At 49.6% G+C, this 27,862-nt stretch overlaps 1 protein-coding gene across 1 annotated transcript in view; it reads right to left on the bottom strand.

The window, feature by feature from the left end:
- The window catches only part of ITGA11 (integrin subunit alpha 11), a 138,549-nt gene that overhangs the window by 105,539 nt on the left and 5,148 nt on the right, over nt 1–27,862 (bottom strand). The window contains exon 2 of the mRNA XM_017513586.2: nt 4,155–4,266. Within this exon, the coding sequence (XP_017369075.1) occupies nt 4,155–4,266 (112 nt within the window). The remainder of the gene's footprint in view (nt 1–4,154; nt 4,267–27,862) is intronic.

Genomic DNA, 27,862 nt, shown 5'->3' with positions numbered 1-27,862 from the left:
CAAATTGGCAGGACCAAATTCATACATAACAATAGTAACATTGAATGTAAATGGTCTAAACGCCCAAATCAAACTGGCAAACTGGATCAAAAGTCAAAACCCATTGGTGTGCTGTATTCAGGAAACCCATCTCACATAAAAAGACACACATAGACTCAAAGGGATGAAAGAAGATTTACCAAGCAAATGGAGAAGAAGAAAAAGCAGGGGTTGCAATCCTAGTCTCTGATAAAACGGACTTTAAACCAACAAAGATCAAAAGAGACAAAGAAGGACATTACATAATGGTAAAAGGATCAATCCAACAAGAAGAGCTAACTATCCTAAATATATATGCACCCAACACAGGAGCACCCAGATACATAAAGCAAGTTCTTAACGACCTAAAATGAGATTTAGACTCCCACACAATAATAGTGGGAAACTTCAACACTCCACTGTCAATATTAGACAGATCAACAAGACAGAAAATTAACATGGATATCCAGGACTTGAATGCAGAGGTGGACCAAGCGGATCTAATAGACATATACAGAACACTCCACCCCAAATCCACAGAATATACATTTTTCTCAGCACCAGTCTAAAATTGACCACATCATTGGAAGCAAATCACTCCTCAGCAAATGCAAAACAATGGAAATCATAACAAACAGCGTATCAGACCACAGTGCAATCAGACTAGAACTCAGGATTAAGAAACGCACTCAAACCCGCACGACCACTTGGAAACTGAACAACTTGCTTCTGAGTGTCGACTGGATAAACAATGAAATGAAGGCAGAAATAAAGATGTTCTTCGAAACCAATCAGAATGAAGACACAACTTAGCAGAATCTCTGGGACACCTTTAAAGCAGTGTCGAGAGGGAAATTTATAGCAATGAATGCCCACATGAGAAACAAGGAAAGATCTAAAATTGACACCCTATCATCAAAACTGAGAGAGCTAGAGGAGGAAGATCAAAAAAACTCAAAAGCTAGAAGACAAGAAATAACTAAGATCAGAGCTGAACTGAAGGACATAGAGACAAAAAAAACCCTTCAAAAAAATCAATAAATCCAGGAGTTGGTTTTTTGAAAAGATCAACAAAATAGACCGCTAGCCAGATTAATAAAAAGAAAAGGGAGAATAATCAAATAGATGTAATAAAAAATGATAAAGGGGATACCACCACTGATCCCACAGAGATACAAACTACCATCAGAGATTACTACAAACAGCTCTATGCACATAAACCAGTAAATCAGGAGGAAATGGATAAATTACTAGACACCTATACTCTACCAAGACTAAACCAGGAGGAAGTTGAAACTCTGAATAGACCAATAACAAGGGCTAAAGTAGAGGCAGCAATCAATAGCCTACCAACCAAAGAAAGTCCAGGTCCAGACGGGTTCACAGCCGAATTCTACCAGACGTACAAAGAGGAGCTGGTTCCATTCCTTCTGAAATTGTATCAAATAATACAAAAGGAGGGAATCCTCCCTAACTCATTTTATGAGACCAACATCATCCTGATACCAAAACCTGGCAGCAACTCAACTAAAAAAGAAAACTTCAGGCCAATATCCATCATGAACTTTGACACAAAAATCTTCAATAAAATACAGGCAAACAGATTGCAACAGCACATCAAGAAGCTTATCCATCACGACCAAGTAGGCTTCATGCCGGGGATGCACGACTGGTTCAACATATGCCAATCCATAAATGTAATCCATCGCATAAGCAGAACCAAAGACAAAAACTACATGATGATCTCAATAGATGCAGAGAAGGCCTTTGACAAAATTCAACAGCCCTTCGTGCTAAAAACTCTTAATAAACTAGGTATTGACAGAATGCATCATAAAATAATAAGAGCTATATATGACAAACCTACAGCCAATATCATACTGAATGGGCAAAATCTGGAAGTCCCTTTGAAATCAGGCACTAGACAAGGATGCCCTCTGTCACCACTCCTGTTCAATATAGTATTGGAAGTTCTAGTCAGAGCAATCAGGCAAGAAAAAGAAATAAAGAGTATTCAATTAGGAAAGGAGGAAGTCAAACTGTCTCTATTTGCAGATGACATGATTGCATATCTAGAAGAACCCATCGTCTCAGCCCAAAATCTTCTCAAACTGATAAGCAACTTCAGCAAAGTCTCAGGATACAAAATCAATGTGCAGAAATCACAAGCATTCCTATATACCAATAACAGACAAACAGAGAGCCAAATCAGGAGCGAACTACCATTCACAATTGCTACAAAGAATAAAATACCTAGGAATACAACTAACAAAGGATGTAAATGACCTCTTCAAGGATTACTACAAACCACTGCTCAAGGAAATAAGAGAGGACACAAACAGATGGAGAAACTTTCCATGCTCATGGTTAGGAAGAATTAATATCATGAAAATGGCCATACTGCTGAAAGTAATCTATAGATTCAACGCTATCCCCATCAAGTTACCAATGTTCTTCTTCACAGAGCTGGAAAAAACCACTTTAAACTTCATATGGAATCACAAGAGAGCCCGCAAAGCCAAGTCAATTCTAAGCAAAAAGAACAAAGCTGGAGGCATCACACTGCCGGACTTCAAACTATACTACAAGGCTACAGGAATCAAAACTGCATACTACTGGTACCAAAACAGACACAGACCAATGGAACAGAACAGAGACCCCAGAAGAAGCACCGCACATCTGCAACCATCTGATCTTTGACAAACCCGGCAAAAACAAGCAATGGGGAAAAGATTCCATGTTTAATAAATGGTGTTGGGAAAACTGGCTAGCAATGTGCAGAAAGCAGAAACTGGACCCTTACCTGTCACCTTACACTAAAATTAACTCCAGATGGATTAAAGATTTAAACATAAAACCTAACATCATAAAAACACTAAAAGAAAACATAGGCAAAACCATCCAAGACACAGGCATAGGCAAGGACTTCATGATTAAAACACCAAAAGCCATGGCAACAAAAGCCAAGATAGACAAATGGGATCTAATTAAAATTCAGAGCTTCTGTACAGCAAAAGAAACCATCATTAGGGCGAATCAGCAACCAACAGAATGGGAAAAAATTTTTGCAATCTACCCACCTGACAAAGGGCTAATAACCAGAATCTACAAAGAACTAAAACAGATTTACAAGAAAAAAAACAACCCCATTCAAAAGTTGGCAAAGGATATGAATGGACACTTTTCAAAAGACGACATATATGAGGGCAACAAACATATGAAAAAATGCTCATCATCACTGGTCATTAGAGAAATGCACATCAAAACCACATTGAGATACCATCTCACGCCAGTTAGAATGGCGATCATTAAAAAATCTGGAGACAACAGATGCTGGAGAGGATGTGGAGGAATAGGAACACTCTTACGCAGTTGATGGGAGTGTAAATTAGTTCAATCATTGTGGAAGTCAGTGTGGTGATTCCTCAAGGACCTAGAAATAGAGATTCCATTTGACCCAGGAATCCCATTACTGGGTATATATCCAAAGGATTATAAATCATTCTATTATAAAAACACATGCACATGTATGCTCATTGCAGCACTGTTTACCATAGCAAAGACTTGGAACCAACCCAAATGCCCATCGATGATAGACTGGACAGGGAAAATGTGGCACATATATACCATGGAATACTATGCAGCCATTAAAAACGAGTTCATGAACTTTGTAGGGTCATGGATGAAACTGAAAATCATCATTCTCAGCAAACTGACACAAGAACAGAAAATCAAACACTGCATGTTCTCATTCATAGGCGGGTGTTGAACAATGAGAACACATGGATACAGGGAGGGGAGCATCACACACTGGGGTCTGCTGGGGGGAACTAGGGGAGGGACAGTGTGGGGTAGGGAGTTGGGGAGGGATAACATGGGGAGAAATGCCAGATATAGGTGATGGGGATGGAGGCAGCAAACCACACTGCCATATATGTGCCTATGCAACAATTTTGCATGTTCTTCACATGTACCCCAGAACCTAAAATGCATTTATATATATATATATATATATGTAAAATAACCAAAGAAAAATGTGTACTCTAACTAATACACTTGGTTTTCGCAGCAGTGTGGGTTAGGAATTCTGAAATTAATTTGTGTGTATCTGGGTGTGAGCGGCCGCTCTCACTCACCATTTATTGCCACTGATTTCGTGCTGCTGTACTGTGTAGCCAAAGAAGGCGGTTTTGGAGCCTGGAATGACCCGGGGTTTCCTGGTGTCCATGTTGAAGGTGTCCGTGAACCCTGAAGGGGGGAAGAGGAGAGAGAAGTGAACAGACGCAGGGGAGTCAGACAGGCACAGGTGTAGGCCTTGGGCTGTGTCAGGACCCACCAGCAGGTCATGAACCTTGGGGGGTCTTGGCTGTGGGGAGAGCATGCTTCTCCATCTTGGGGAGTCCCTGTATGAGGTCGCTGACGTGGTCCCTGCATGGAAGAGCCCACAGTCTGATGGGAGAGATCCCACCCCTGTCCTGGAGGAGCCTGATAAGGTTTTGATGCGTATCTCTTCCAAATCTCATGTTGAAACGGGACTCCCAATGTTGGAGGTAGGGCACGGTGGGAGGTGTTTGGGTCATGGGGATGGATCCCTCATGAATGGCTTGGTGCCGTCCTCCTGGTGATGAGTGAGTTCTCACTCTGAGTTCCCACAGATCCGGCTGTTGAAGAGGGTGGGCCTCCCCCCTCTCTTTCTTGCTCCGACTCTTGCATATGACATGCCGGCTCCCCTTTCCTTCCACCATGAGTGGAAGCTCCCTGAGGCCCTCATCAGAAGCAGAAACTGGTGCCATGATTCTTGTACAGCCTGCGGAACTATGAGCCAAAATAAACCTCTTTTCTTTTCCTTCTTTTTTCCCCAAGACAGAGTCTCACTCTGTGGCTCAGGCTGGAGTACAATGGCTCGGTCTTGGCTCACTGCAACCTCCGCCTCCCCGATGCAAGCAATTCTTGTGCCTCAGCCTCCCAAGGAGCTGGGACTGCAGGCACATGCCACCGTGCCTGGCTGATTTTTACACATTTTTTAGTAGAGACAGGGTTTCACCATGCTGGCTGGGCTGTTTTCTTTCTAAATTACCCAGTCTCAGGTATTGCTGTAAGCCCCACAAAGAAAGGCCTGATACAGACCCTGTACATGGATAGGGGAGGCATAAAACCTGCTCTCGTCAACCTGTTTTGATGCTACCAATGACCTGCTGTGCACCCCTGGACAAACCTCTTAACCTCTCTGGTGCTGTATCACGTGCATCTGCCAAGTGAGGTTGATGCTCACTCATTCTCCAAGGTCCTGTGAGAGCAAATGATGGCAGATGTGAGGAGGCCCAGAAACCAAAAGTGCTATACAGATGTGAGTTGTTATTTTGTTTTTCCTTGTGATTTGCCCAAAGGGGAGAAGCACTCCCGATACTGCCAGTTTCCCTCCTTCTCCACCACTCCTTCCTCCCACCTGCTGCTTCTGGCTTTTGCTGGCCTCCTCTTTTTTTTCCTCCTCTCCCCTGCTCTCGTTTCTCTTCCCTCCTCCTGCCCTCATTACCCCCTGCCCTATCTGCTGAAGAGTCAGGGAACTGACATTCCCCCTCCCCTGCAAGCCTGAGGTCCTAGTGGCCACGGGCTCCAGCTCTGGGCTCCCCATTTCCCTCTGAACCAGCTGGCAGAGCTTTGTCTGGCTTCAGCAGGGGCTTCTGCTTGGCCGGGGCAGCTAAAGCAGAGCACAGAGAAAGCCCCACAACCCTTTCGCTCTGGCCCCAAGGGTCGCCTGTGTTTGTTTAAGTCACTGGCCAATTAACTAATTCTTCCTGGAGGGAAGCCTGTGTGGAGTCAAATGCTTTACCCCTTTGGGCAAATCACAAGAAATAGCAACTCACACCTGTATAGCGCTTTTGGCTTCTGGGCCTCCTCACATCTGCCATCCTTTGCTCTCACAGGACCTTGGAGAATGAGTGACTCACTTGGCAGATGCACTTGGTACAGCACCAGAGAGGTTAAGAGGTTTGTCCAGGGGTGCACAGCAGCTCAGTGGTAGCATCAGAACTAGGACCTCAGACGCCTACTCTGTGATGCCTCCCCTCCACAAGGCAGTTTCAGGACACATCTGGCCTTGATACCCATCCAAGTCACACCTCTGCCTGGTTGTCACCACTCACAAGACTACCAAACATGGGATGCATTAAATAATATGAGGGGTGGGATCCTGCCATGAGCCAAAACCTTTAGATAAGATGAGTGGACAGAATAGACCTCTTATCACTGCTGCCCCTTTCACATGCAGGGTACCTAATAAGTTTCAAAGATGATTCATGTGTATGTTATCATTCGATCTCCATGACAACCCTGTAAGGTGGGCCGCAAAGGGAAAACCTAGGGTCAGAGGGGTTAACTGACCTGCCCATGGTCCCAAGCCCACTGGGTAGGGGCTCTGAATTTCAGGCTTGGATCTCCTTTCCCTGGGCACTAATCCCTGTTCAGTATTCAAGGGTGACACCCTGCAGCACCTATTTGAATAGTCTATTGTACAGAAACAAGTGATTTTTCCCACAGCACTGCCCCCCCCCCACCCTGCCTTTTTGTGCTCAGCAAACAGATACAGTGGCCAAAAGTTCCATCATTAGAGTCATAAAATTAAAGTCCCCAGAGGTAAAACTGAGGGACTTACAAGTAGGGACATTAGATACCTCTTATCTTATTGAACATGCCAGTTGATCATTAGCATTTCTGGAGCACTGAGGAAAGATTTTGAGGTCAATCAAGTCTGGGCTCCACGGGCAAGACTGTGACTGACAGCTACAGGTACAGGGGAGGACAAGTGGCTGTGTAGCTGCCAACTCTGTCTTCGCCATTCTAATCTGCCACATGAATTAAGCGTCACGGCCCTGGAGCGGGGGTTGGAAAAGAAGCGCACGTGGACCTGTTAGTGCCTTGTTTACAAAGCCTATGCCATGAATGAACTTAATATCTTGGTTAGCAGCAGGCAGCCTTGGAGAGGACGACTCTGGTCAGGTGAGCACAGGGTCATGAAGAACACAGGTCCCCGCCAGTGAAAGCATGTCACAGAGGAGAGACAGAGAGGCGCCAATGTCACCTGTGCAGAGCTGGGAGCCTGGTGGGCACAGGGGTTTCAGAAGTAGTGTTGCAGTGGCAGAGAGAAATTCATCCTCTCTCCAAATCTGTCCCAGGAATGAACACACATACATGCATATACACGTGCCCAACTCACACTCGCAGACATGCATGTAGGCACGCATGTGCACACACACAGACACATGCATGCACAAGCCACATACACCACGATTGTGGACAACACTTTGTCTGGCTTCCTGGTGTCCACTAGAGACTAGGTCCTCCCCTTCCTGCATCTGATCCCAGCAGGAAGAGGAAGGTATTTTCTAGCTGTCAGGAAATCCAGACAACCTACCACTTCCAGGCCTGCAGAGGGGTGCGGGCCAGTGAAGATGAAGACACAGATAATGTATTTGGGGTCTTGTCCACCCCATGGCCTCTATCAGTGCTTCTCGTGCAACTATGGCCAGAGGGACCCTTCCAAGACCTGTTAGACCCCATCACCCCTCAGCTCCATCCCCTCTATCGATGAGTTTCCCAGCTCATCAAAGCCAAGGCAAAACTCCTCACTGCAAGGCCCTCCATGGCCTCCCGTTCACTCCGCCCCACGCATTTCTATCCTCTCCTCCTCTGCTCCAGCCACACTGACCCTCACCGTCCTTCAAATGTCAGACTCGTTCTCTGCTCAGTGTCTTTGCTGTGGCTGTTCCCTCTTCTGAGAATGCTCTTCCTCCCACTACCTGGAAGGCTCCCTCCCTCCAGTCTTAGAATCTCTGTTTCAATGCCATCTTGTCCATCAGCAGGCCACCACAGCACCCCAGGGATCCCTTTCTGCACCCCATTTTTCCTCACAGCACTTATCCCAAACACATGACATTTATTTATTGTTACGTGGCTGATATTTAGAATATTCCTATAGTCTTTAAGTGCCATGGGACTCTGCTGTGTCCTCACTGCTGTTATCCTCCGTGCCTTGAATGAAAGTCTAGCTTATAGATACTGATTGACTAAAGAGTTAGAGACCATGACCCTCATTTGGCTGGGACAATCTCTCCCCTAAGTGAGGAAAAGGAGAAAGGAAGAAACACTGACTGAGCACTGATATATTCCAGGCACGATTCCAGGCATCTAAACACTAGTTTTACATTAACAATTAAATCTCACGCCAACCCTGTGAGACAGATGTCATCACACCTCTGGAAGATTAAATAGTTTGCCCCAAATCAGTCACTTGGGAACAGATTAGCTAGAAACACGATCGCATAGCTTAGGGTGCCAGGGTGATGTGTTCTCTTTCCTCTCTAGATCAGCCTTTCATAAGAAGGACTCACTGGGGAGATGGGAAAATTCTTTTCAGAGAAGAGGGTCTCCGCTTCTGCCCTATATCCCACTGCCTCTGCCTCTGGGTTCCAGTTGGGAGATTCAATGGGAGAGAAAGCTGGCCACCGCGTTCCATCCTGCAGCCAAAGTGAGGTGCCCAGTGAGGGGGTGCTGGGGGCCCAGAGGGAGGTGGGACTAGTCCTAGACAGAGCCCCAACCTCACTGGGGATGGGATTAGTGAAATCTGGCCACAAGGAAGAGGCATTAAATTACGAAGTGCTGGTTTCTTGCCCAGAGACCAGTTGGCATTTGCTTCTGACCAAACCGAACCAACCAGAGAGTAGATTTCCTAAAAATGATGTCAGTCAAGTCCGTCTCTGACCTCAGGTCCTGACAAGATCTCTGGCCTCCTCCTTTTATGGTAGATGGGTTTCATGTTTTAGAAATGTGCTTTTCTCAGAGACTGATGACCTCCAAATACCAACAAGACAAAATAAAGTTGTTTTGATGGGAATGAACAGACCGACTGCAGAGATGCTGGGAGCCTGGTTGGGCAGCGTGCCGCTGTTCCGCTCTTGATATTGATGACAGAGGGGGCAAAAAAACCCACAATTCCTGGGCCGCTCTCCTGTGGGCCGTGGCCAAAGTTACGTCAACTCTTGCTCCCTTTCATAGAATCTTGTCTGTCTTTCGAAAAAAGCATCAGTCAGTCTCAAGAAGGGATGGAAACCACAGCATCAAGCCAGAGCATCACTTGGGGCTCACGGATCTCAAAGCCACTCCATTCCCGGCAGGCTAGGGTGGAGGCCGCCACCTGCCACCAGGCGGTGGTACTGAGGGCCGCTGGCCAATGCATGGCTAAGGCCATTCAACAGCTCTGCGGGAAGCGTTCACTCCAGCTTAAGGAGTGTCTGCTGTGCTGTTCCAGTTCCCTGCTTCTTCTCCTCCAAAATGCTTCCCAGGGATCTTGGGAGGAAGTCCAAAATGTTCCATGTGGCCCCATGGCCCTCAGCCTCTCCCCAGCCTTGTCTTGTGTGAGTTTTCCTCTAGGTCCCTTTTCTGCTTCCCCAGATGCGCCTGGCTTTCTCCGCCTCACAGCCTCTGCACGTGCCATTTCCTCAGCCTGAGTTTCTCTGATGAGCTTCCCATCACCTTCAGACCTCAGCACAAATGCACGTCCTCCTCCGGCCTCCCCTGGAAGCTTCCCTGATACCTTGATTACATCAGCTCTTGCTTAATGATCTCATCACCCCTGTGCTTTACTAATGGGTGACTGGTGACCCCTCCTTTTCTTGTCAGTAATTCTACTCCATGGTGACTGATTACTCTTATCCCTCACATCAGGACCCAGGCTCCATGAGGGCAGGATGGGGTCTGTTCGCTATTCATTGCAGGTCTAGCACGTCGCAGAGGGGATGTGTAGAGGGTAAGACAAGAAGAGAGGATGGGTCCTACCAGCTTGCGACAGTGGCTCACGGGAAGCACATGGAGTACAACCATGTCCTGTAAGCAGACGCTGTGTCTGTTAGGGAGAAGGACCACATGGGCTGGGCGCTCAGGAAGCTTCTGGAGGTGTGATCCTGGCCTTGAAGGGCCATGTGGAGGAATAGGTGAAGAGGCCCAAAGGTGCTAGGCAGGCTGTCCTGGTGCAAATGTGGAGCCAAGAAAAAGAAGAGAACAGCCTGCCTGGGTGGAGGTGTCAGGAATTGCCCGGCTCCTCCTGCCGTCCTGCCAGGCTCCGTGAGAGTCAGGCCAGGCATGAAGAGAGGGGAGCTTTCAGTTCAGGGAGGACTTGGTTAGAAGCCTGGCTCCAGCACTCGTTCACTAAGTGGGTGACCCTGGGAGTTACTCCCCGTTTCTGATTCTCAGTTTACTCATCTATAAAACAGGAATAATAATACCTGGAAAAGTGGTTGGCAAAACGAAAGGGAGCAGCAAACCTCTGGCAGTGCCTGGTGCAGGGAAGGCGCTCAACCCATCTTGGTTGAACTGAACTGGTTCACGATGTTCTCTGGGCTGGCCTCAGTGCCTTTGCCCATGTGGTTCACCATGCCTGGAAGGCCTTTCCTCCCTTCATCCTACGCTTCCAAGGCCCACCTCTGATGATACCTCTGCTACAAAGTGGTCCTTCCTTTGGGGCCCTCAGTGTGGGTTGCTCATAGCTCTGCCACTCCCTGCCTTGGGTAACAGCTGCCTCCCCATCTGCTCTCTTAGGTTATATGCTATTCAAGGCCAGATCCATGAATGGCTTTTATCTTTGCCCAGTGCCTAAAAGACGCAGATAGATTTGCCTACCAGATTTCTCACCTTCTGAGAATCTGTTCTCAGAATCAGTACCTGTTGGCTCCTCCTGCCTTAGTTTACCTCCTAGCTCCCTGACTTAGGAACTGATAGTCCCCTACCACTTAGATAACGGTAATAAAAATAATCGCTCACACGCACAAAGCTCTTACTATGTACCAAGCTCTATTCTGAATGTAGTCAATGCTTATAACAACCTTTTGGAGTAAGTATATTATTATTCTCATTTTAAAGATGAGGAAACTGAGGCACAAAGAAAGTCAGCAACTGGCCAAGGTCATACAGCTAGGAAGCGCCCAGATGACTCTGAGGCCTCATAGGTCCCGTGCTGTCCAGCCCATCACCATTAGGCCTTCTTCCTCTCCCCTTTGAGCCACCCACTGTCCTCAGTCACTTGGGTCCTCCCTGGAGTGGCCTCACCCAGGCTTGTCTCCCTCCCACACACTCAAACTCATACACCCCAGCCACACACTCTAAGATCTTGCTCAATACAGAACTGATTGGTGACTCCCTGATCACAAGTGGTATACTAGAAGGATGGAGCCAGAGTCCCAAGTGCCTTGAAGGTCTGAATGAAGCACCAGGTTGGAGCTGATGACCAGAGGAAGCCACTCTGGAACCTAAGCATGGACACCTCCCAGCAGCCTCCCTGCTGCCCAGCCCCAGGTCTCCAGTTCTCTGGGCTCTGCTCCATGCTGCAGCTGCACCTGTGTAAGCAAGAGATTTCATTTTCCTTGGATGGAGAACACTGGGATGGGGCGAGGGAGGTGGGGTTTATCACTAAGAATCTCTGGTATTATCTCCCTCTTCCCAGTTTTACTTGGGCCCCAGGAATCTTCACGTCTAAAAGCAAATCACAGAGAGGGAGAGGAGGAGGGAGAAAAGACCATAAACTGGCCTGAGCAAAGAGATATGGCAAAGCGAACCTCTTGCTGCTATGGGGGAAAAAGCCACCCATTCGAAAGTGAGGAAGAAATTCAGATGGCTGGCTCTCCACATGCTCTGCATTGCTGCCCCTTCTGCTCCGGCGAGGAAGGAGGATACGGGGCTTCTTGCTCTGCTGCCAGCCAGCCTGCCCTTCTGCCCAAGGCCATTGTTCCAAAGAGGTATTTAGGAAGGAAGGCAATGGTAGGTTTGGGAGTGTTAGTGGAAGCCCAAGGACCCAAGTCTAGGCTCCTGTAACAGGCCCTAGTGAGACAGAGCATGGGAGGAATGAGGGGACGTGGTCCCCGCATCAGAGAAGCTTCTAGCAAGAGCACTTAGCAATTCTCAAGAAGGGATGGAAACCACAGCATCAAGCCAGAGCATCATTTGGGGCTCACAGTTCTCAAAGCCACTCCATTCCCGGCAGGTTAAGGTGGAGGCCGCTGCCTACCACCAGGCAGGGCAGTCCTGGTCCCAGGTACTGAGGGCTGCTAGCCAGCATGTGGCTAAGGCCATTCAATAGCTCTGCGGGGAGCATTCGCTCAGCTTAAGGAGACTCTGCTGGGCTGCTCCATTTCCCTGCCTCTCCTGCTCCTTCCAAATAGCTTCCCAGAGATCTTGGGAGAAAGTCCAAAATGTTCCATGTGGCCCCATGGCCCTCAGCCTCTTCGCAGCTGTATCTTGTGTGAGTTTTCCTCTAGGTCGCTTTTCTGCTCCCCCAGGTGCACCTTGCTTCCTCCGCCCCACGCTCTCTGCACGTCCCATTTCCTCTGCCCGAGCCTCTCTGATGAGCTTCCCATCACCTTCAAACCTCAGCACAAATGCACGTCCTCCCCTGGGAAGCTTCCTGATACCTTGATGAGGGAAGAAGGCCTCCACTGCAGAAGAGCTTGGGGAACCCTCTGACTCTGGGGAGAAGCAGAGAGCCTGTCCTTGGGGACCTGCTGCTCTCATCGGAGACCTAGTAACTATGCCCTCACCCTGGGAAGCCCCCAGGCAGGTGGGGAGAGTGTGCAGGCCCACCCCCATGGGCAGCTGCTCGGCCCACAGGGAGCTCACAGTGGACTGTGAGCGTACCACGGGTAGCAACTCTGCCTGCATCGCCACATGGAGGGTGTTGAGTGAATATTTAAGAAACAGGATTAGACGTGTATACCGAGCAGAGCTGATTCCTTGCAGCCTTCTCCCCATCTTAGGACTGAGCAATGTGAGGAGGAGAACTGGGTTCTACTTACCCCTTTGTCCCACAATAAGGCCTGGCACACAAAGTGCTCAGGAAAATGTGTTGAGCTAAAGTAGGAAATTCAGCTCCAGCAGCATCAACACCACCACCGCATTCTCACCAACAACAACAACCCAGAGTGGCCTTGCCCAGGCTTATCTCCCTCCCACATGCCCCTTCCTCTTCAAAACTCACCCATCCTGGGCCCATGCCCTCTGCTTGCTACGGCACTGAGTGGTGTTTCCTGATCACAACAGGCGGAGCACAGAAAACCAGGTATACCAGAAGGACAGAGCCAGAGTCCCAAAGGCTTAAAAGTCTGGATGACTTTGCGGCAGAAGTGAGGAACTAGAGGCACAGGGATGGTGTAAATCGCCCCAAGTCACGCATCTAGTGGGTGGCAGAGCTGGGATGCGAAACCAAGTGGTCCTGCTCCAGTTTACGTCATTAGCCTCCATTCTTCACCTCTCTGTATGCACACCCTTTGCCTTGGGACTTTGCAATTCCTGCCTCTAAAAGAGCAGAGTGTATTTCCCCCAACCGCTTGACTTTGGGCTAGGCCATAGGAGCAGAAATAACGTGTGCCCATTCCCAGCCTGGGCCTTAGGACGCCTTGTCCATTTCCGATTGCTTACACGTTTGGCAGCAGTGTAAGACGGCTAGTGCACTGACCCTAGGAAGAGTGAGAGATATTCAGAGCAGAGCTGCCACAGCTGAGTTGCCCCAGCCCACCCTAGCTGAGGTCAGCACCCCCAAAGCCACTAGCAAGTCCAGTGAGCCCAGCAAAGCCACTCAGTTGAGCTTAGCTTGGACCAATTCACTCCCCCACCTCCAGCTGACCACAGACATGTGAACTAAACAATTATTATCAGGTGCTGCTGAGATTTGGGGGTATTACTTGTTACAGGACATTATGAAAGCAATTGGTCATTGATGCAGCTCAGCTCTTAAGTGATGGGAGGAGGAGAAACAGTTTCACAGAATGACTGGACAAGGGAGAGGAAAAGGGGAGCTGGGTGTCTTTGGGGACTTGTGGTTTCTGGGGTAGCACCCCAATCACCTCCTTCTCAAGATCTCATCAGGAAGGCCCAACATCAGGCAGGGCTGGGCCCAGACGTAGCCTGCAGCCTAACAAGCAAGTCATGGCCTTTTCCTGCCTCAGCCACGCACCAGGTCTGATAGCTGGGTTGTCCTGAATCATTCAGAGAATGGCAGACACAGACCAGCAGCCAGCCAGCACTCACATGGATTCTGGGCTCTGGAGCAGCTCTGCAGAGAACGGAGCTTCCATTTTCTCTCTTTCCAGTTGCCAGGGGGCATGACACGAACTGCCCACCAGACAAGCTACCATTGGGTCAAAGGTGGTGTGTAGCAAATGTTATTAGGGAGGGGTAACTTATTAGGTTTTTTATTTTTTTTTGAGACAAGATGTCACTCTGTCACCCAGGCTGGAGTACAGTGGTGCGATCTCAGCTTACTGCAACCTCCACCTCCCAGGTTCAAGCAATTCTCCTGCCTCAGCCTCTCGAGTAGCTGGGACTACAGGCACGTGCCACCACGCCCAGCTAATTTTTGAGTTTTTAGTAGAGACGGGGTTTCACCATGCTGGCCAGGCTGGTCTCAAACTCTTGATCTCAAGTGATCCACCCACCTCAGCCTCTAAAAGTGCTGGGATTACAGGCATGAGCCATGATTTTATCTTGAACAAGTAGGAATCTTCCAGATCAAATAATCTATTGGCCTCCAAACTTTTTCTATAGTGAATCCCACATTTTTTGAATAAACTATATACATAAAAAAACAGACAGAAGAATTGGATGTTGGAGTTAGGACTGGGGGTAGGGAGGAGTTTCCCACCCTCAGTAGCAGACCTAAGACACTTCATCGAAACTTAGGGCTTCCTGGAACACAGTTTGAGAACCACTCTATTGGGTTTAAAATGCTTGTTGCTCTAAGTGAGAAGTCTAAGTCTGAGAGCGGGGTGGCAGTATGTCCAAGGTCACCAGCCTGTCTTCATGCTCATCGGTGTTCACCGCCACTACTCCCGTGTCAGTCCCCTCTATGGCCCTTCAGTTCAATAAACCTCTGTTTGGAGTCTATAGAGCTCCAGGTTCCATGGTAGGAAGTGGGGACACCAAGCTGGCTGAGACACCACTTGTGGTGTTCAGAGTCTACAGCCACACTGGGTAGGCAACAGACGTGTTTGTAAGTCGACAGAGCCTGAAGCGAAGTTAAGAGAAGTTTGGACTTGGGTGGGGTGATCTGGGTTCCAATCTCAGCTTTGTCAACTCAGCCAGATGTCCACTGAGAGCCCTGATGCCTCTCTGGGCCTCAGTTTCCCCATCTGTAAAATGAGAGGCTCCTGCTCTGTAACATCGAAGACCACCCCGGCCTGTGTCAGTGAGGTTCCCTTGGGCAGATGTGCGGTTGACTTCCAGTTGTCGGCACTCAAGCATCTGTCTTGAGTCTCGGCAAACAATTTAGAATTGGAAACCAGGCAGTGTGGAGGAATGCAAACTCATCTTAATGTTGGCCGGAGCCAAGTGCATTTAGGAAGGGAAATCTCCAGGCAAAAATGATAATATTTTGCATTCCCAAGCCAAGGAAAGAAAGAAAGAAAATCACCATCGAACGCTCAGCATCATCCAGGCCCCAGCTCTCTCTCCCCTCTTGCCTGCACCATGGAGACTTGGCGGCAGGGCCCTTCTGCCCTGGCTGGGGCTTCTGGACACACCCAGATGTCAGAAAGGCCTTGGTGAGGGTCCAGGCAATGTTGTCACCTTTCCACGGAAAGCCCAGCCTAGCCCCAGAGCTGGACTGTGCTGCTGAAACCTCAGTGAGGTGACTTCGGGCAAGTGGGCAGGAGGGTACCATGGCTGCCATCAGACCCCCTCTTAATTCAAAACTCGGGGACGGCAGGCAGGGAGCACCAGCTCCTTGAGGCATGACTGCGGCCTTGGAACCACAGAAGCTTCTCTCTCCCTGAGGTCTTCTAGGAATTGTTACTGGGGAGACAGTGCTGGAGGGCAAAATGCTAAGGTCAAAGGCCACAGGATGAACTTCTGACTTTGGGACAGCTGGTTCCAGGACTCAGCAAAGGGGACATGGGAGTATAACTCCCCCTCCTGAGTGCTGAGACCACTGTGGTGAGAACTAGGCTGGACATCAGAAGACCTGGTTTCTCGACTGGCTGTGTGACCTGAAACAAGATACTTTCCCTCTCTGGGCCTCTGTCTCCTCTTCTAGAAAATGAGGAAGTGGAGCCAGGCGGTCTACAAACATTTCCAGTAGTGATGATCTGAGTCTGTGTGTTCCTCCTCCTCTGGACTTGTTTCCAAATCTATCTCCCCTCAGAGGTGAGGAGCAGGCAGATGGGCACTGGAGGCACTCCCGTGGGCAGCCTGATGGCCGGTGCCTCTGCAAGCCTCTATCAGATTGGCTTCTGGGACTGAGGGCATCCCCTCCTTTCCCTCCAGCACTTAGGTCCAGACAAGTGTCCCTCAGCCTCAAGCCCCTCATGAAGGTGAGCTGTAACCCCTCTCCTCGAAGTGTAGAACCCACCCGGGCCTGCCCTGCTGCTAGAGTTGCAGGCTGCCACTGGGGCTGGCCTGGTGATGCCAAGCTAGTTCTTACCACCCTGATACCCTCTCCTGTGTGCTAGAGAAAATTGGCTCAGACTTGGGTCTTTCCAGGAGAGGAATGCATCCCTCCTCCTTACTCTTGCAAAAGATCTCCCTGTTTTCCAGCTTCTCTGATCAACTCATCAGCATCTTACTTCTCTACCAAATGACTGCCCCTGGGTGGACTGCCTGTCTCTGCTCACTGGGCCTCATCCCCCTGCCTTTTTATCTGAAGGAAGCTCTGTGGAGTCTCTCCTGCACCTTATTCTTCCAACCATAATATCACCATCAGCCATGGGCCTTCCTCGTCTCTGGATGTGGCTCTTGGCTTCCCCAGCCTCTGTGCAGGTCAAAACGCAGCTCACTGGAGAACATGGGGAGGAATAGTGGGAGGAAGAAATGCTCTCTCCTGTCGGAATCTAGAGAAAGGGGAGGGGTTCAAGGAATAGCGGGTTGTTCATGTGAAGACTGGATAGAGACTGGCCACAGAAGGGAAAGGAGAAGGATTTCAGCAGCATGGGGACTTCCATGGAAAAGCGTCATCTGTCCCCATGCTATGAGCACAGAACTCATTTCTTAGCGGGATCTCTGGGGGTGATGATCTCATTTGGGAAACAGCACGTCCCCAGTCCACACCCACTGCTGCTTCTGGCAGGGAGCAGCTCCGGGCGGGCCAGTAGTTTGAGGCAATCCCCATGTCATGGAGCTACGGCCAGTGTCTACCTTCCCCGGGAGGAAGATCCCTGTATAGGGAGGTGCCCGCACGTCCTCTTGAACGTTAAGCATGTGAAAAAGAACACTAGGAAGCAGAGCCCTTTCTCATGTGTCTCCTACAGGGCTGGGAGCCATCACTAGGTGATTTCCAGGGTCCACTTCAGCTGAGAGCCTTGAAGAGTCAGATGGCCTTGATGTGGATGCTCAGAAAGAACGAAGCAGGTGCAGCCGCCGCCAGGGGTGAGCTTATCAGATGAACTTGCTATCCATCCAAGAAGGGCCTAAGCAGAGGGACACAGGGCAGCCTGCCATTCACCCGCTGTCATCTGTCAATTCTACCTCCCGTCTCTCAGCCGGGCCCTGGCACATGCTCATCACACACTGGGTGCCTGCAACCTTAGAGCACCCCGGTCCTGGCCTGCCTCCCTCCCTCCTACTTCAGTCTTGTCATCTCATCAAAAGCCTTACCTGTTATCTGTCCCATCCCCTCCATGTCCTGTTCTGTGGTAGATAAACTAATGTTTGTCAATGAGTGACTTATCACAATAGCCTCCCCTCAGCCACTGAGGCATTTGCAGCTCTGTATGAGGAAGAATTCTCCAAATCAGAAACAACCAACCCATCAGGGGCCGGGCAGCCTGTGGAGGAGTGAGGGTCCCTTTGCTAGGGTTGCTGAGGAGACTAGATGCCGGCTAGGGTAGGGAGCACACGGGCTGAAACAGAGACGCTCAGAGAAGCATCCAGAGACGGGGAGACAGAGAACAAGCAAGTGCTGGTGAGAGCCTTGGCCATCCTTTGTATGTTTTTCTGAGAAATCGGGGGTTTGCCAATGGGCTGGTTAAGCAGAAGTCAAGCTCAAGGAAAACAACAAACTTTAAAGCAGCAAACAGTACCTTGAGACTGACTGTAATTAACATTGCTTTTCCTCCAAGCCCTGGACAGCCATCCCATGTCTTCAGACAGTGGATCACCTCCTTCAAGAACAAGGGTCATGGCTTTATGAGAACTAGTGTATTTTTCTGTCTTACATCATTTATCACTTTCTCTGTGTAGGCAAAGTGATCAAAATGGACCTCCTTCTTTAAGCTTTCAAGGGCTGCTATGAAGATATATAAACAACAGTATTGATATTATGAATCTGTTTATTGTAAGTTCACCCAAAGTATAATCAACTCTTGACTAAAACACAAACACACACACACACAAGTACAAATGCATATACACACAAACACACATACACACAAGTACAAATGCATATACACACACACACACAAGTACAAATGCATATACACACACACATACACACAAGTACAAATGCATATACGCAGAAACACACAAACACACAAGTACAAATGCATATACACACATATGCACTCATATAAACACATATCCACACAGGCATACATATAAATATATATCCATGTACACACATACTCACACATGCACACACACACACGCACACACATATATACATGCATACGCACACACATTCATACAACAGTCCCCCAAGCTGTGCGGAAAACTGAGGTCTCAAGAGATGTGACCACAAATATGCACCTGTGGGACCTTGCCAAGACAAGATCTGAGCAAGCGTATGGGGCCTTGGCCTCAAAGGGGCCCTAGCTCCATATTTCACCCCACCCAGCCAGGCCTGCCCTTTGAGCCCCACAATCAATTTCCTGGCTGCTTATGGGACATTTCACTTGGGTGTCTCATAGCATCTCACATTTCACATAATGGAAAAGGAACCCAGGTTTTCTCTTCCAGAATTGGTTCTTCCCTCATTGCAGGAAACGGCATTACCGCCCACCAGAGGCTCAAGCCAGAAGCTTAGAAGTCATTCCTTATGATTTTCCTTCACTTCCCTTCAGCAAATCCTTCAGGTTCTAGCCCTCCATTCCTCTCCAATGTGCCCACTCTTCTCTGTCTCTTTTGCCATACTTGGACTAAGCCAGCCTCTTCATTCCGAATCGGGACTTGCATAAGAGTTTCCCAACTGGTCCTTCGTTCCAGTTTTGCTCAGCTTCAGGCTATGCTCTTCACAGCAGCCATGGTGATCTTTCAAAAGTGTCAACCAGACCCTGGCCCTGCTTAAAGCCCCTGAGAGTCCCTCCATTGCATTTAGAATAGATTCTAGACCCTTCCCAGGGCCCACCAGGCCCTACGGATTTGCCTTCTCACTTACTACCTTCCAACCTCACCGCTGTCCTCTCTGTTCCTCAAAATACACCAAGCTCTTTCCCAACTTGAGGGCTTTGCAACTGCAGTTCCCTTTGTCTGGAACATTCTTTCCCAAGAACATTGCCCAGCTGGCCCCTTCTCAACCTCCAGTTTTTACATCACAGCCTCTGAGAAAGGAGAATCCATGCTATGGAGAATCGTTCTTCTCCCTCACAGCATCATCTTTATGTATTTTACAATTAAAAACAATTACAGGCGGTTATAAGGGTGTTTGCTTACTTGGACACTGTCTCCTTTTCCACTGGAGGTGAAATTCTACAAGGAAAGGGGCCAGCGTGTGCTGGACCCTGCATGTAAGAGCGGATTGTGTGCGGTCTTTCCATTCAGTGATGGCATGTTGGTGGCTTGAAACTGACCATGGTGGGAGGATTGGCATCACAGCAATTGGCAAATATTATGAATAAGAATGACAGGGACTCTATCCATCCCATCCCAAGAACCAGGATCCGTGTGTCTGTCTCTCCACTTTATCCTGAGCATCTAGAACAATGCCTAGCACACAATAGGTGAACTATATACATTTGTTAAATGAGACGGAAAGAATGAATAGGAGTATTCAGGCTTCTAAGACACTAACCTGCCAACAAGGGGTTAAAAGGGAAAGTGATAGAGCCTCAGGGAGCGAAGGAACTTAGAGTACTGGATTTGGCTTCAGAAGTCCTGGCTCTATTGCTAGTATGGTTTCTAAGTTGCTTTGCAGCTTTAGACCAATTTCTTACTCTACTTGGCCCTCAGTTTCCTTATCTGTGAAAAGCACACACAGGACTGGATGCTTTAAGTCCCTGTGTAGGATTTTTAAAAGCCCATTTGTGTACACCTTTACCGCTCATCCCCTCCTGAGGTCATTTTACTACACAGCTGCAGAGGATGCTGTTTACATTATAGTTGATGTAAATCGTGCAGTGCACAGCCAGTACAGCTGTACGTGGCGGCCCTGCCCACACTGATTCTGGCTTCAGGCCATTTCAGATGGAGCTGAATTGGACAGTGAGTCCCTCCCTTTCCTGGCATACTAACCAACTCAAAGAGCTCAGTTTGGTTTTGGTTTTCCAGCTCCTAAGCTTGTCTCCTGCTTGTCATGGGTGTGCGGATCAAGAGCCCTGGGCAAGGGGGATGAGCCGCAACCCAGAGTGTGTTTGGGCGAAATAAGAGCAAGATGAGGCTCAGGATATGCAATTTGTGGCAGGGCTTTCCCTCAGACGAGAGGAAGTACGGTGAGGAGGACCCAGAGAACTACGGGGCCAGTCTGCCCTGCTCTTTGAATGCAAACTAAAAAAAGGAATTGTGGGGGCCCTTCCCTTCTAAGCCTGCAGGACCCGCCCTACAGTGGATATACCCACACCCATCTGAAAAGTTCTCTGGCTGCATGGAATTTAGCATAGATTCACCAGATGCCATTGTCTAGGCTTGGTGGGGTTGGGGGACTTTGGGGAGCGGGAATATTTTTGTTCTCTGAGAGTTATGCAGAGGTCTCTTTGGTTTTCAGTACAGGCCAATTTTTCAGGGTTGCAAAACCATCTCAAATGTCTACTGCTACTTTTAGGTTCTTAAAGGAGTCAAGGGCTCATGACTCCATCTGCCTTTGCTAGAAAATGAAGGACTACCGTGCAAAGTGGCAAGTCCCGTCACTGGAGGCACGCAAGCCTAGGGTGGGCCTTTGTTTGGGATGTTCAGGCTCTGTTAAGGACCCTCCCAGGCAGACACTTGGTGCTGAGGCCTCTCAGGGAGTCCCTGAGGCACAGGACCCCTCCTGAACATGTGGATGAGGAAGGGGCAGCCACACACTGCGGGGACCCACTGTTTGGAAATACAGTCCCTGTTGTCAACTTCTGTCTCCTGTTACCTCTGGGTTTATGATCAGAATTGAGGCTCTGCCTCAGGAAATGTTCATGGAAGCGTGGAAGCACGGCTCCTAAAGGGCTTTCAGAAACACGAAGGCCAAACGCTGATCTTAGAAGTGATCGAATGGAAGCCCTGAGAGGTTTGGATTTCGGCTCTCTTGTTTAGCAGCAGATGTATGACCTTGGGCAAGACACTTGACCTCTCAGAATCGCAGTCTCTGGAGTCAGACTGCCCGGCTCAAATGCCAGGCTGTGACTTTATCACCCGGGCGATCTTGGCTAAGTCATTTAACTTCTATTATAGCGAGTATTACTGTCGCCATTCATGTTTATCAAGCACCTCATCCCTGCCAGACATTCTGTTTGTTTTGGGGCATTTTTTCCCCTCATTTTTCATATTAATCCTACAAGGAAAGCATTATAATTTTGGTTATACCTTCTAAAGAGAAGAAGTGACTTGCCCAAGGCACACTCCTAATAAGTGTCAAGACCAGTGTTGAAACCCCATGCAGTGGAACAGGCTCCTCCAGGGACTGTTAGGCTCACACTCAGTCTCCCCACCTATGCAATGGGTTTCATGTCATCTCCCAAGCCACCAGGGCAGATTCTGGTGTTGTGGTTCTCAGGGATTGGACTGTAATCTGGGGTCTATGTTCAGCTCCCACCACCTTCTCTGGGCACTTCCAGCTCCTTCTTGGGTGCTAAATGACATGGCCACATTCTGTGGCATATGGATGATGCCTTTTGTGGGAAATGAGACATTTTAAACTTCTGCTGCATGCCCCCCACCCCCTTGTTTCCTGGAAGTCCCATTATATACCTAGGTTTTCACTGTATCAGAACAATGCCTTTCCACACATTCACCATGGAACTCTACACAGCCACAAAAAAGGATGAGTGTCTTTTGCAGGGACATGGATGAAGCTGGAAACCATCATTCTCAGCAAACTGACACAAGAACAGAAAACCAAACACTGCATGTTCTCACTCATAAGTGGGAGTTGAACAATGAGAACACATGGACACAGGGAGGGGAACATCCCACACTAGGGCCTGTAGGGAGGTCGGGGGCTAGGGAAGGAATAGCATTAGGAGAAATATCTAATGTAGATGACGGGTTGATGGGTGCAGCAAACCACCATGGCACGTGTATACCTATGCAACAAACCTGCACGTTCTGCAGTGTACCCCAGAACTTAAAGTGTAATAAAACAAACAAACAAAACAAGGCCTTTCTCCTGTCTCCTATGTCCCCTCAGAGCCATAGTAAATAGTGATGAACAGCACGGGGCCAGCTGGGCCGAACTGGACTGCCTGCTGTGAACCAATTTGCCCCTTTCTAAGGTTCCCTCCCTTCCAGGACCCCTTCTCCCTTCAGCAACTTCCCTTGCCCTGCCCATTTGAAAATGATGCTCAATGGCCCCCAACCTCTTCTTGTTTGGAAAGAAAGCCTTCGATACCAGATGGCCAGGGAAAAGTCAGGACGGAATGTGTACGCACCTAGTCCACCGGGGTCCTAAGAAGGGTGATTGGCTTATCTAGAAGGGGCGATTCATTAGTGAATGGGATTTCTAGCAACTGTGACAGGCTGGTTGGGAGATTTTAACCCACTGACTGACTCATTCTTGAACTATTTATCACTTGTATCCTCTGGCCAAGTGCTGCTCTGGGTCCTGGGATGCATGAATAAACTCAGCAGACAAAAATCCCTGCTCTCAGGAAGATTACATTCCATTGGCTCAGGCAGTATACAACATGGATAAATAAAACAGGTAATAACGTTAGAGAGTATTAGAAGCCTCGGAGAGACTAAAGCAGGGAAGGCGGATAAGAGGGGAGCTTATGCATGTGAGTGCGTGCAGGGGAGTGGAATTTTAGTTAGGAGCCCCAGGCAAGGCCTCCATGGGAGAAGGATGTTGGAGTAAAGACCTGAGGAAGTGAGAGAGGCTCTCTGGGAGGATCATTCGTGCAGATGAAACACCAAGTGTGAAGCCCAGCGTGCCTGGCGTGTGTGAGGAACAGCCCGGAGGCCCTGGGGGTGGAGCAGAGTGAGCAAGTGGGGAAGGCACAGAGGATGAAGTCAGAAGGGCAGGGGAGCCAGATCATATGGGACCTCTTACTCAGAGTAAGCGGGGAGCCCTGGAGGCTTTGGAGCAGAGTGGGGACATGACATGATGTGACCTATGTTCTGGTGGCAGCCCTCTGGCTGCTGGGTACGAGGGCAGATGTAAGGAGCCAGTGAGAGGGCTGTGGCCACAGGCCATGGGAGCTTTTCTGTCCCGACCCCTCATGTAGGTTGCCTCCTGGTCTTTGTCTTTGGGGCTGAGCAGAGTGGGGAAGATGGATGGGAGATCATAGCCTTCACACAAGGGTGATGTGGGGCCAGCTGGGTGGGGGTGGGGGTGAGGGGTTGGGTTTCAGATGGGCTAGAATGCAGACAGATCCACACTGAAAAGAGAGGATGTTACGTAGCCCAGAAATATGTACAATCATTATTATGTGTTTATTAAAAATTTGTAAAAAGAAAGTCAAGAGCGGTGATACTCTCAGTGGCAACTGGGACACGCTCAGGACGATGGTAGGGCCTGCTGGCGAGCCTGCCTGTGCCTTTGCCCCTGGCTGGCCTCACCGTCAGCAGCAAGCACATTCCACAGCTGATGTTTGGCTTGTGGTCTGGCCTGGCCCTCTGGTTGGTTTCTTCTGCTCTGAAAGGCTTTTAAAGTCAGAATTTGAGTTCTCTTTAAGTCTGGGACATGAATCACTGCTTCTGGGCCTGGAAAGGGGTGGAGGGATGGAGGCTGCATGCTGTGGGACGCCCCCTCTCACTCAGGCCTGCACCACTGAGGCACGTCTGTGTGAAAGCCCTCGGTCAAACCACTCCGAGTCTCACCACTCACTTGCACGCTCCCAAGCAACATCCCCACTGCCTAAGGGCCACCTCCACTCGCCCACGAGCACTGCGAAGTCAGCGCCCGGGCCTGACCTCCACTCGCCCACGAGCACTGCAAAGTCAGCGCCCAGGCCTGACCTCCACTCGCCCACGAGCACTGCGAAGTCAGCGTCCAGGCCTGACTCAGCTTCCCTTCTCAAACCTCTCATCCTCTCACATCTCTCTTCAGGTTGGTGACACTGCCCTTGGCCTCCCAGACACCCTTCCTTCCCTGGTGACCGGGCTCTGTTAGATTCTGTCCCCCCCAGGTTCACCCCTTTTGCATCTCAGCACCTTACTTCACTCTGGCGTCCCCTTGCTGGGTCGCTGCAATGGCCATCTGATCATTTCACCTGCTCCCCCTCCCACCTGAGGAAGCTCTTCCAAGCACAGATGGAACATGTCACTGCTCTCCCTTCAAAACCTTCCATGGCTCCCATCTGCTAAATCCAAATGCCTTAGCTGGCTTTCGGTTTCCTCTCAGTGGCCTCAGCCCACTGTTCTGTTGTTGCCATTCTTCACAGCACGTACTCCAGTGTCCGGCCGACCAAACCTCAGGCAGTGTGCCCAGGTGAACTCTCTACCCAACCCTCTTGCTGCCAGATCCAGTCCTTCTTGCATTTACAAATGATCTCTCTCCCACCTCTCAAATCCCAGAGTCCTTTATCTGTAGCTCTCTCACAGTCATTACTTCCTCCCTTGCACTGTGGTTATTTATCAAAAAATCTCTCTCCTACTAGACCATAAGCTCCTTGAAAGGCAGGAGTTCTCTCTTCTTATCTTTTATCCCCAGAGCACCTCCCAGGGCCTGACTCACAAAGGCTATTGTGCTATTATCTCCTGGAGTGTATGTGCAAAGAAATTTAAGACATCTGTCCTGATCTTCAATCACTTTCCATTTACTTGGCAGAGAGTTCTTTCATTCATTCAACACATCTTAACTGAGCACCTGCCATGTCTGGTCTGGTGCTGTGCAGGACCTGGGATACAGTGGCTGATGAGAGACGTGGTCCCTGCTCTCCCAGTGCTCCCTCTGCAGTAGGGGAGGGTCCAGGCAGCTGGAATACTGTATGATGGGGGAAGTACAGGACACCTTGGAATCACACAAGTGGGGCCCCACTAGAGTGATTGAGGGGGTCAGGGGAGGTTTCAGAAGGAAGCGGTGACCAAGCAGAGGCCTGAAGAATAAGTGTGTGGGGGGGGCGTAGCCAGGAGAAATGAGGGGGAGGGAAGAATCAGACAGAGACAACAGGAGTGAAGGTCAGAGAGAGCTCAGTGTGTTTAAGAAACGCAGCAGCTCAGGCTCGCTGGGGTGCTGCTGGGGCGTGCAGGTGCCCATGCGTATGGCTCTGCTGGGGTTAGTTCTGAGTGCAGGCCAGGGCGGGCCGTTCCTGCCGGGTCTGGTTGGATCTTTCAGAGAGTGTGGACTCAACCCAAAGATAGAGAGCCATTGAGGATTTGAGGAGGAAAGACAGACAACTCTGTGTGTGTTTGAGCCTCACTTTGGCTGCTGCGGAGAAAGCTCTGGATGAAGGGGGCAGGAAGGGTAATGAAACCTGAGCTGGGGACCTCAGGGAGGTCCCAGGGGTCCCCCTGCTCAGCCTACCCCCCAGGCCAGCCTCCTCCTTCTGGTTGATGGAGCAGTCCTTCCTCACCCAGCCTGGGCTTGGCATTGCCAGTGCCCCATCCTGAGACAGGTGCTTCCTTCACCTGAGCCCTCACTTCAACTTCAACATGGCCCAGGAGCACAGGGTTGGCATGACCCTAACGGACTTTGACCCACCCCTGCCAACACCTCCCATCACCTCCCACTCCAGTGCTGGTGTATCTGTCTGTGGATGTCTTTGATTGGCATCCTCAGCCAAATCAATCTGTCTACAGTTCCTCTTTGGTGTTCCTGGTCTCCCCCTTGGGACCACACAGGGATCAGGCAGCTTATGCCTTGATGAATGATTGGCAGGGGCAGTGGCTGAAGGCCTTGCATTCAGAAAGGCCCTGCGCTGAATGAATGCCCTGCTGTGGCCATCTAGAAATTCTTAATCATTTTAAAACAAAAGATCTCACATTTTCATTTTGCACTGGGTCCTTCTGATTAAGTAACTGGTCCTGCATGTGTTGTATGTGGTTTGAATAAACTCAGAGAACTGTGTTTACAAACTACTGACGGGACTTTATGAGGGCTACTAATCTCTGAATGCAGGGGCTATGAGTGCCAGGGAGAGAGCAATTCCAGGAGATGGAGAGGGAATGGAGACTGCTTTGTGCCCTTCTGCCTAGAGGAGGTGGGGGCAAGGGCCTCAGTTTCTCCATCCATCTAATGGACACACCTGTCTCAGCAGGACCTCTGGCCTCAGCTGGCCTGGCCTGACTCAAAGAAGGAACATCTGGGAGTCCTTTTTGTAGACTGGTAAGAGCTACACCCCCTTGCCCATTTCACGATTTTTCCATGGCCTTCCTGAGGCCCAGTCCTCTGATCTGCGGGGAAGAAACGGGCCCTGAAAATCCGCATGATCAGGATTTCTGGTCGTCTGGCCCAGCTGAGCGATGCTGCCGGGGGGAAGAAAGCTGTCAGCCCCAGCTGTGTAGGCAGGAACCCCTTCTCTGTGTCATCCTGTTTGGAATCCCGGAGTGCATTGCTATAGCAACTTGCCTAATTCACCCCACATGCCACGTGGAAAAACCTCTGCCCGCTTTAGAGCTGCATCACCCAAGCCACAAGCTGGGTTCTTCCACGTTATAGAACGAGGCTGCCCATCAGCAACGAGGGCTGTGTAGGCAGCATCTGACCAGTGACAGGGTAGGGGGCTGAGTATTTGGACTACACCAGGTAGGTCCAGCCTCACCTATTTAGCCTGCTGGCTGGCCCTGGTGCCTGACATCCCACCACAAGCTATTTATTCCTTGGGCTCAAGGCACAGCCAGTTGACATGGAAATCCCTCTGGGTGGAACACATCACATTGTCATCACTGATTAGTGCCATTCAGCATGAATTAACTCATTAGGCCTAAAGCTCAGAGCAGGTTCTGGGAGCAGGCAGGGCAGGGAGGAGGAGATGGCCAAACCTTGACCCTGAGAATGGGCTGGGGTGACAGTTGGGCAGACAGTGTTCCAGGGCATGGGGCATTTGGGGGCAGGTGTCAGAGCCCAGTGGGCCCTGAGCCAAGTGGGGAGATGGGAGGGGGACAGATGGTCTCACATAATCAGGCACCAAAAGAGGACCACTTCTACCAAGCCAGCATCTTGTTGGAAGAATCACTGTATAGATGAGCCTAGAAGCCGGCGTTCCTGTGGGAGTGGTGTTTGCATACTGATCTCATTTCCCCTGAAGACAGCTCCTTCAACAAGGACCACTTATTGTCTGTCTGTGCCCTCATGGTACATTTCTTTAAAAAAGTATGGTGCATGGATTCAAAGCAGTGGCCCTTGTAATCCCAGCACTTTGGGAGGCCGAAGCAGGTGGATCACCTGAGGTCAGCAGTTCAAGACCAGCCTGGCCAACATGGGGAAACCCCACCTGTACTAAAAATACAAAAATAAATTGGATATGGTAGTGCAGGCCTGTAATCCCAGCTACTTGGGAGGCTGAGGCAGGAGAATCACTTGAACCCAGGAGGCAGAGGTTCAATGTGCCTAGATCATGCCACTGCACTCCAGCCTGGGCGACAGAGTGAGACT

Source organism: Cebus imitator, unplaced genomic scaffold, assembly GCF_001604975.1.
Source record: "Cebus imitator isolate Cc_AM_T3 unplaced genomic scaffold, Cebus_imitator-1.0 Scaffold496, whole genome shotgun sequence".
Taxonomy (NCBI): domain Eukaryota; kingdom Metazoa; phylum Chordata; class Mammalia; order Primates; family Cebidae; genus Cebus; species Cebus imitator.
The sequence above is the reverse complement of the archived record's forward strand: the minus strand, read 5'-3'. Positions and strand labels throughout refer to the sequence as shown.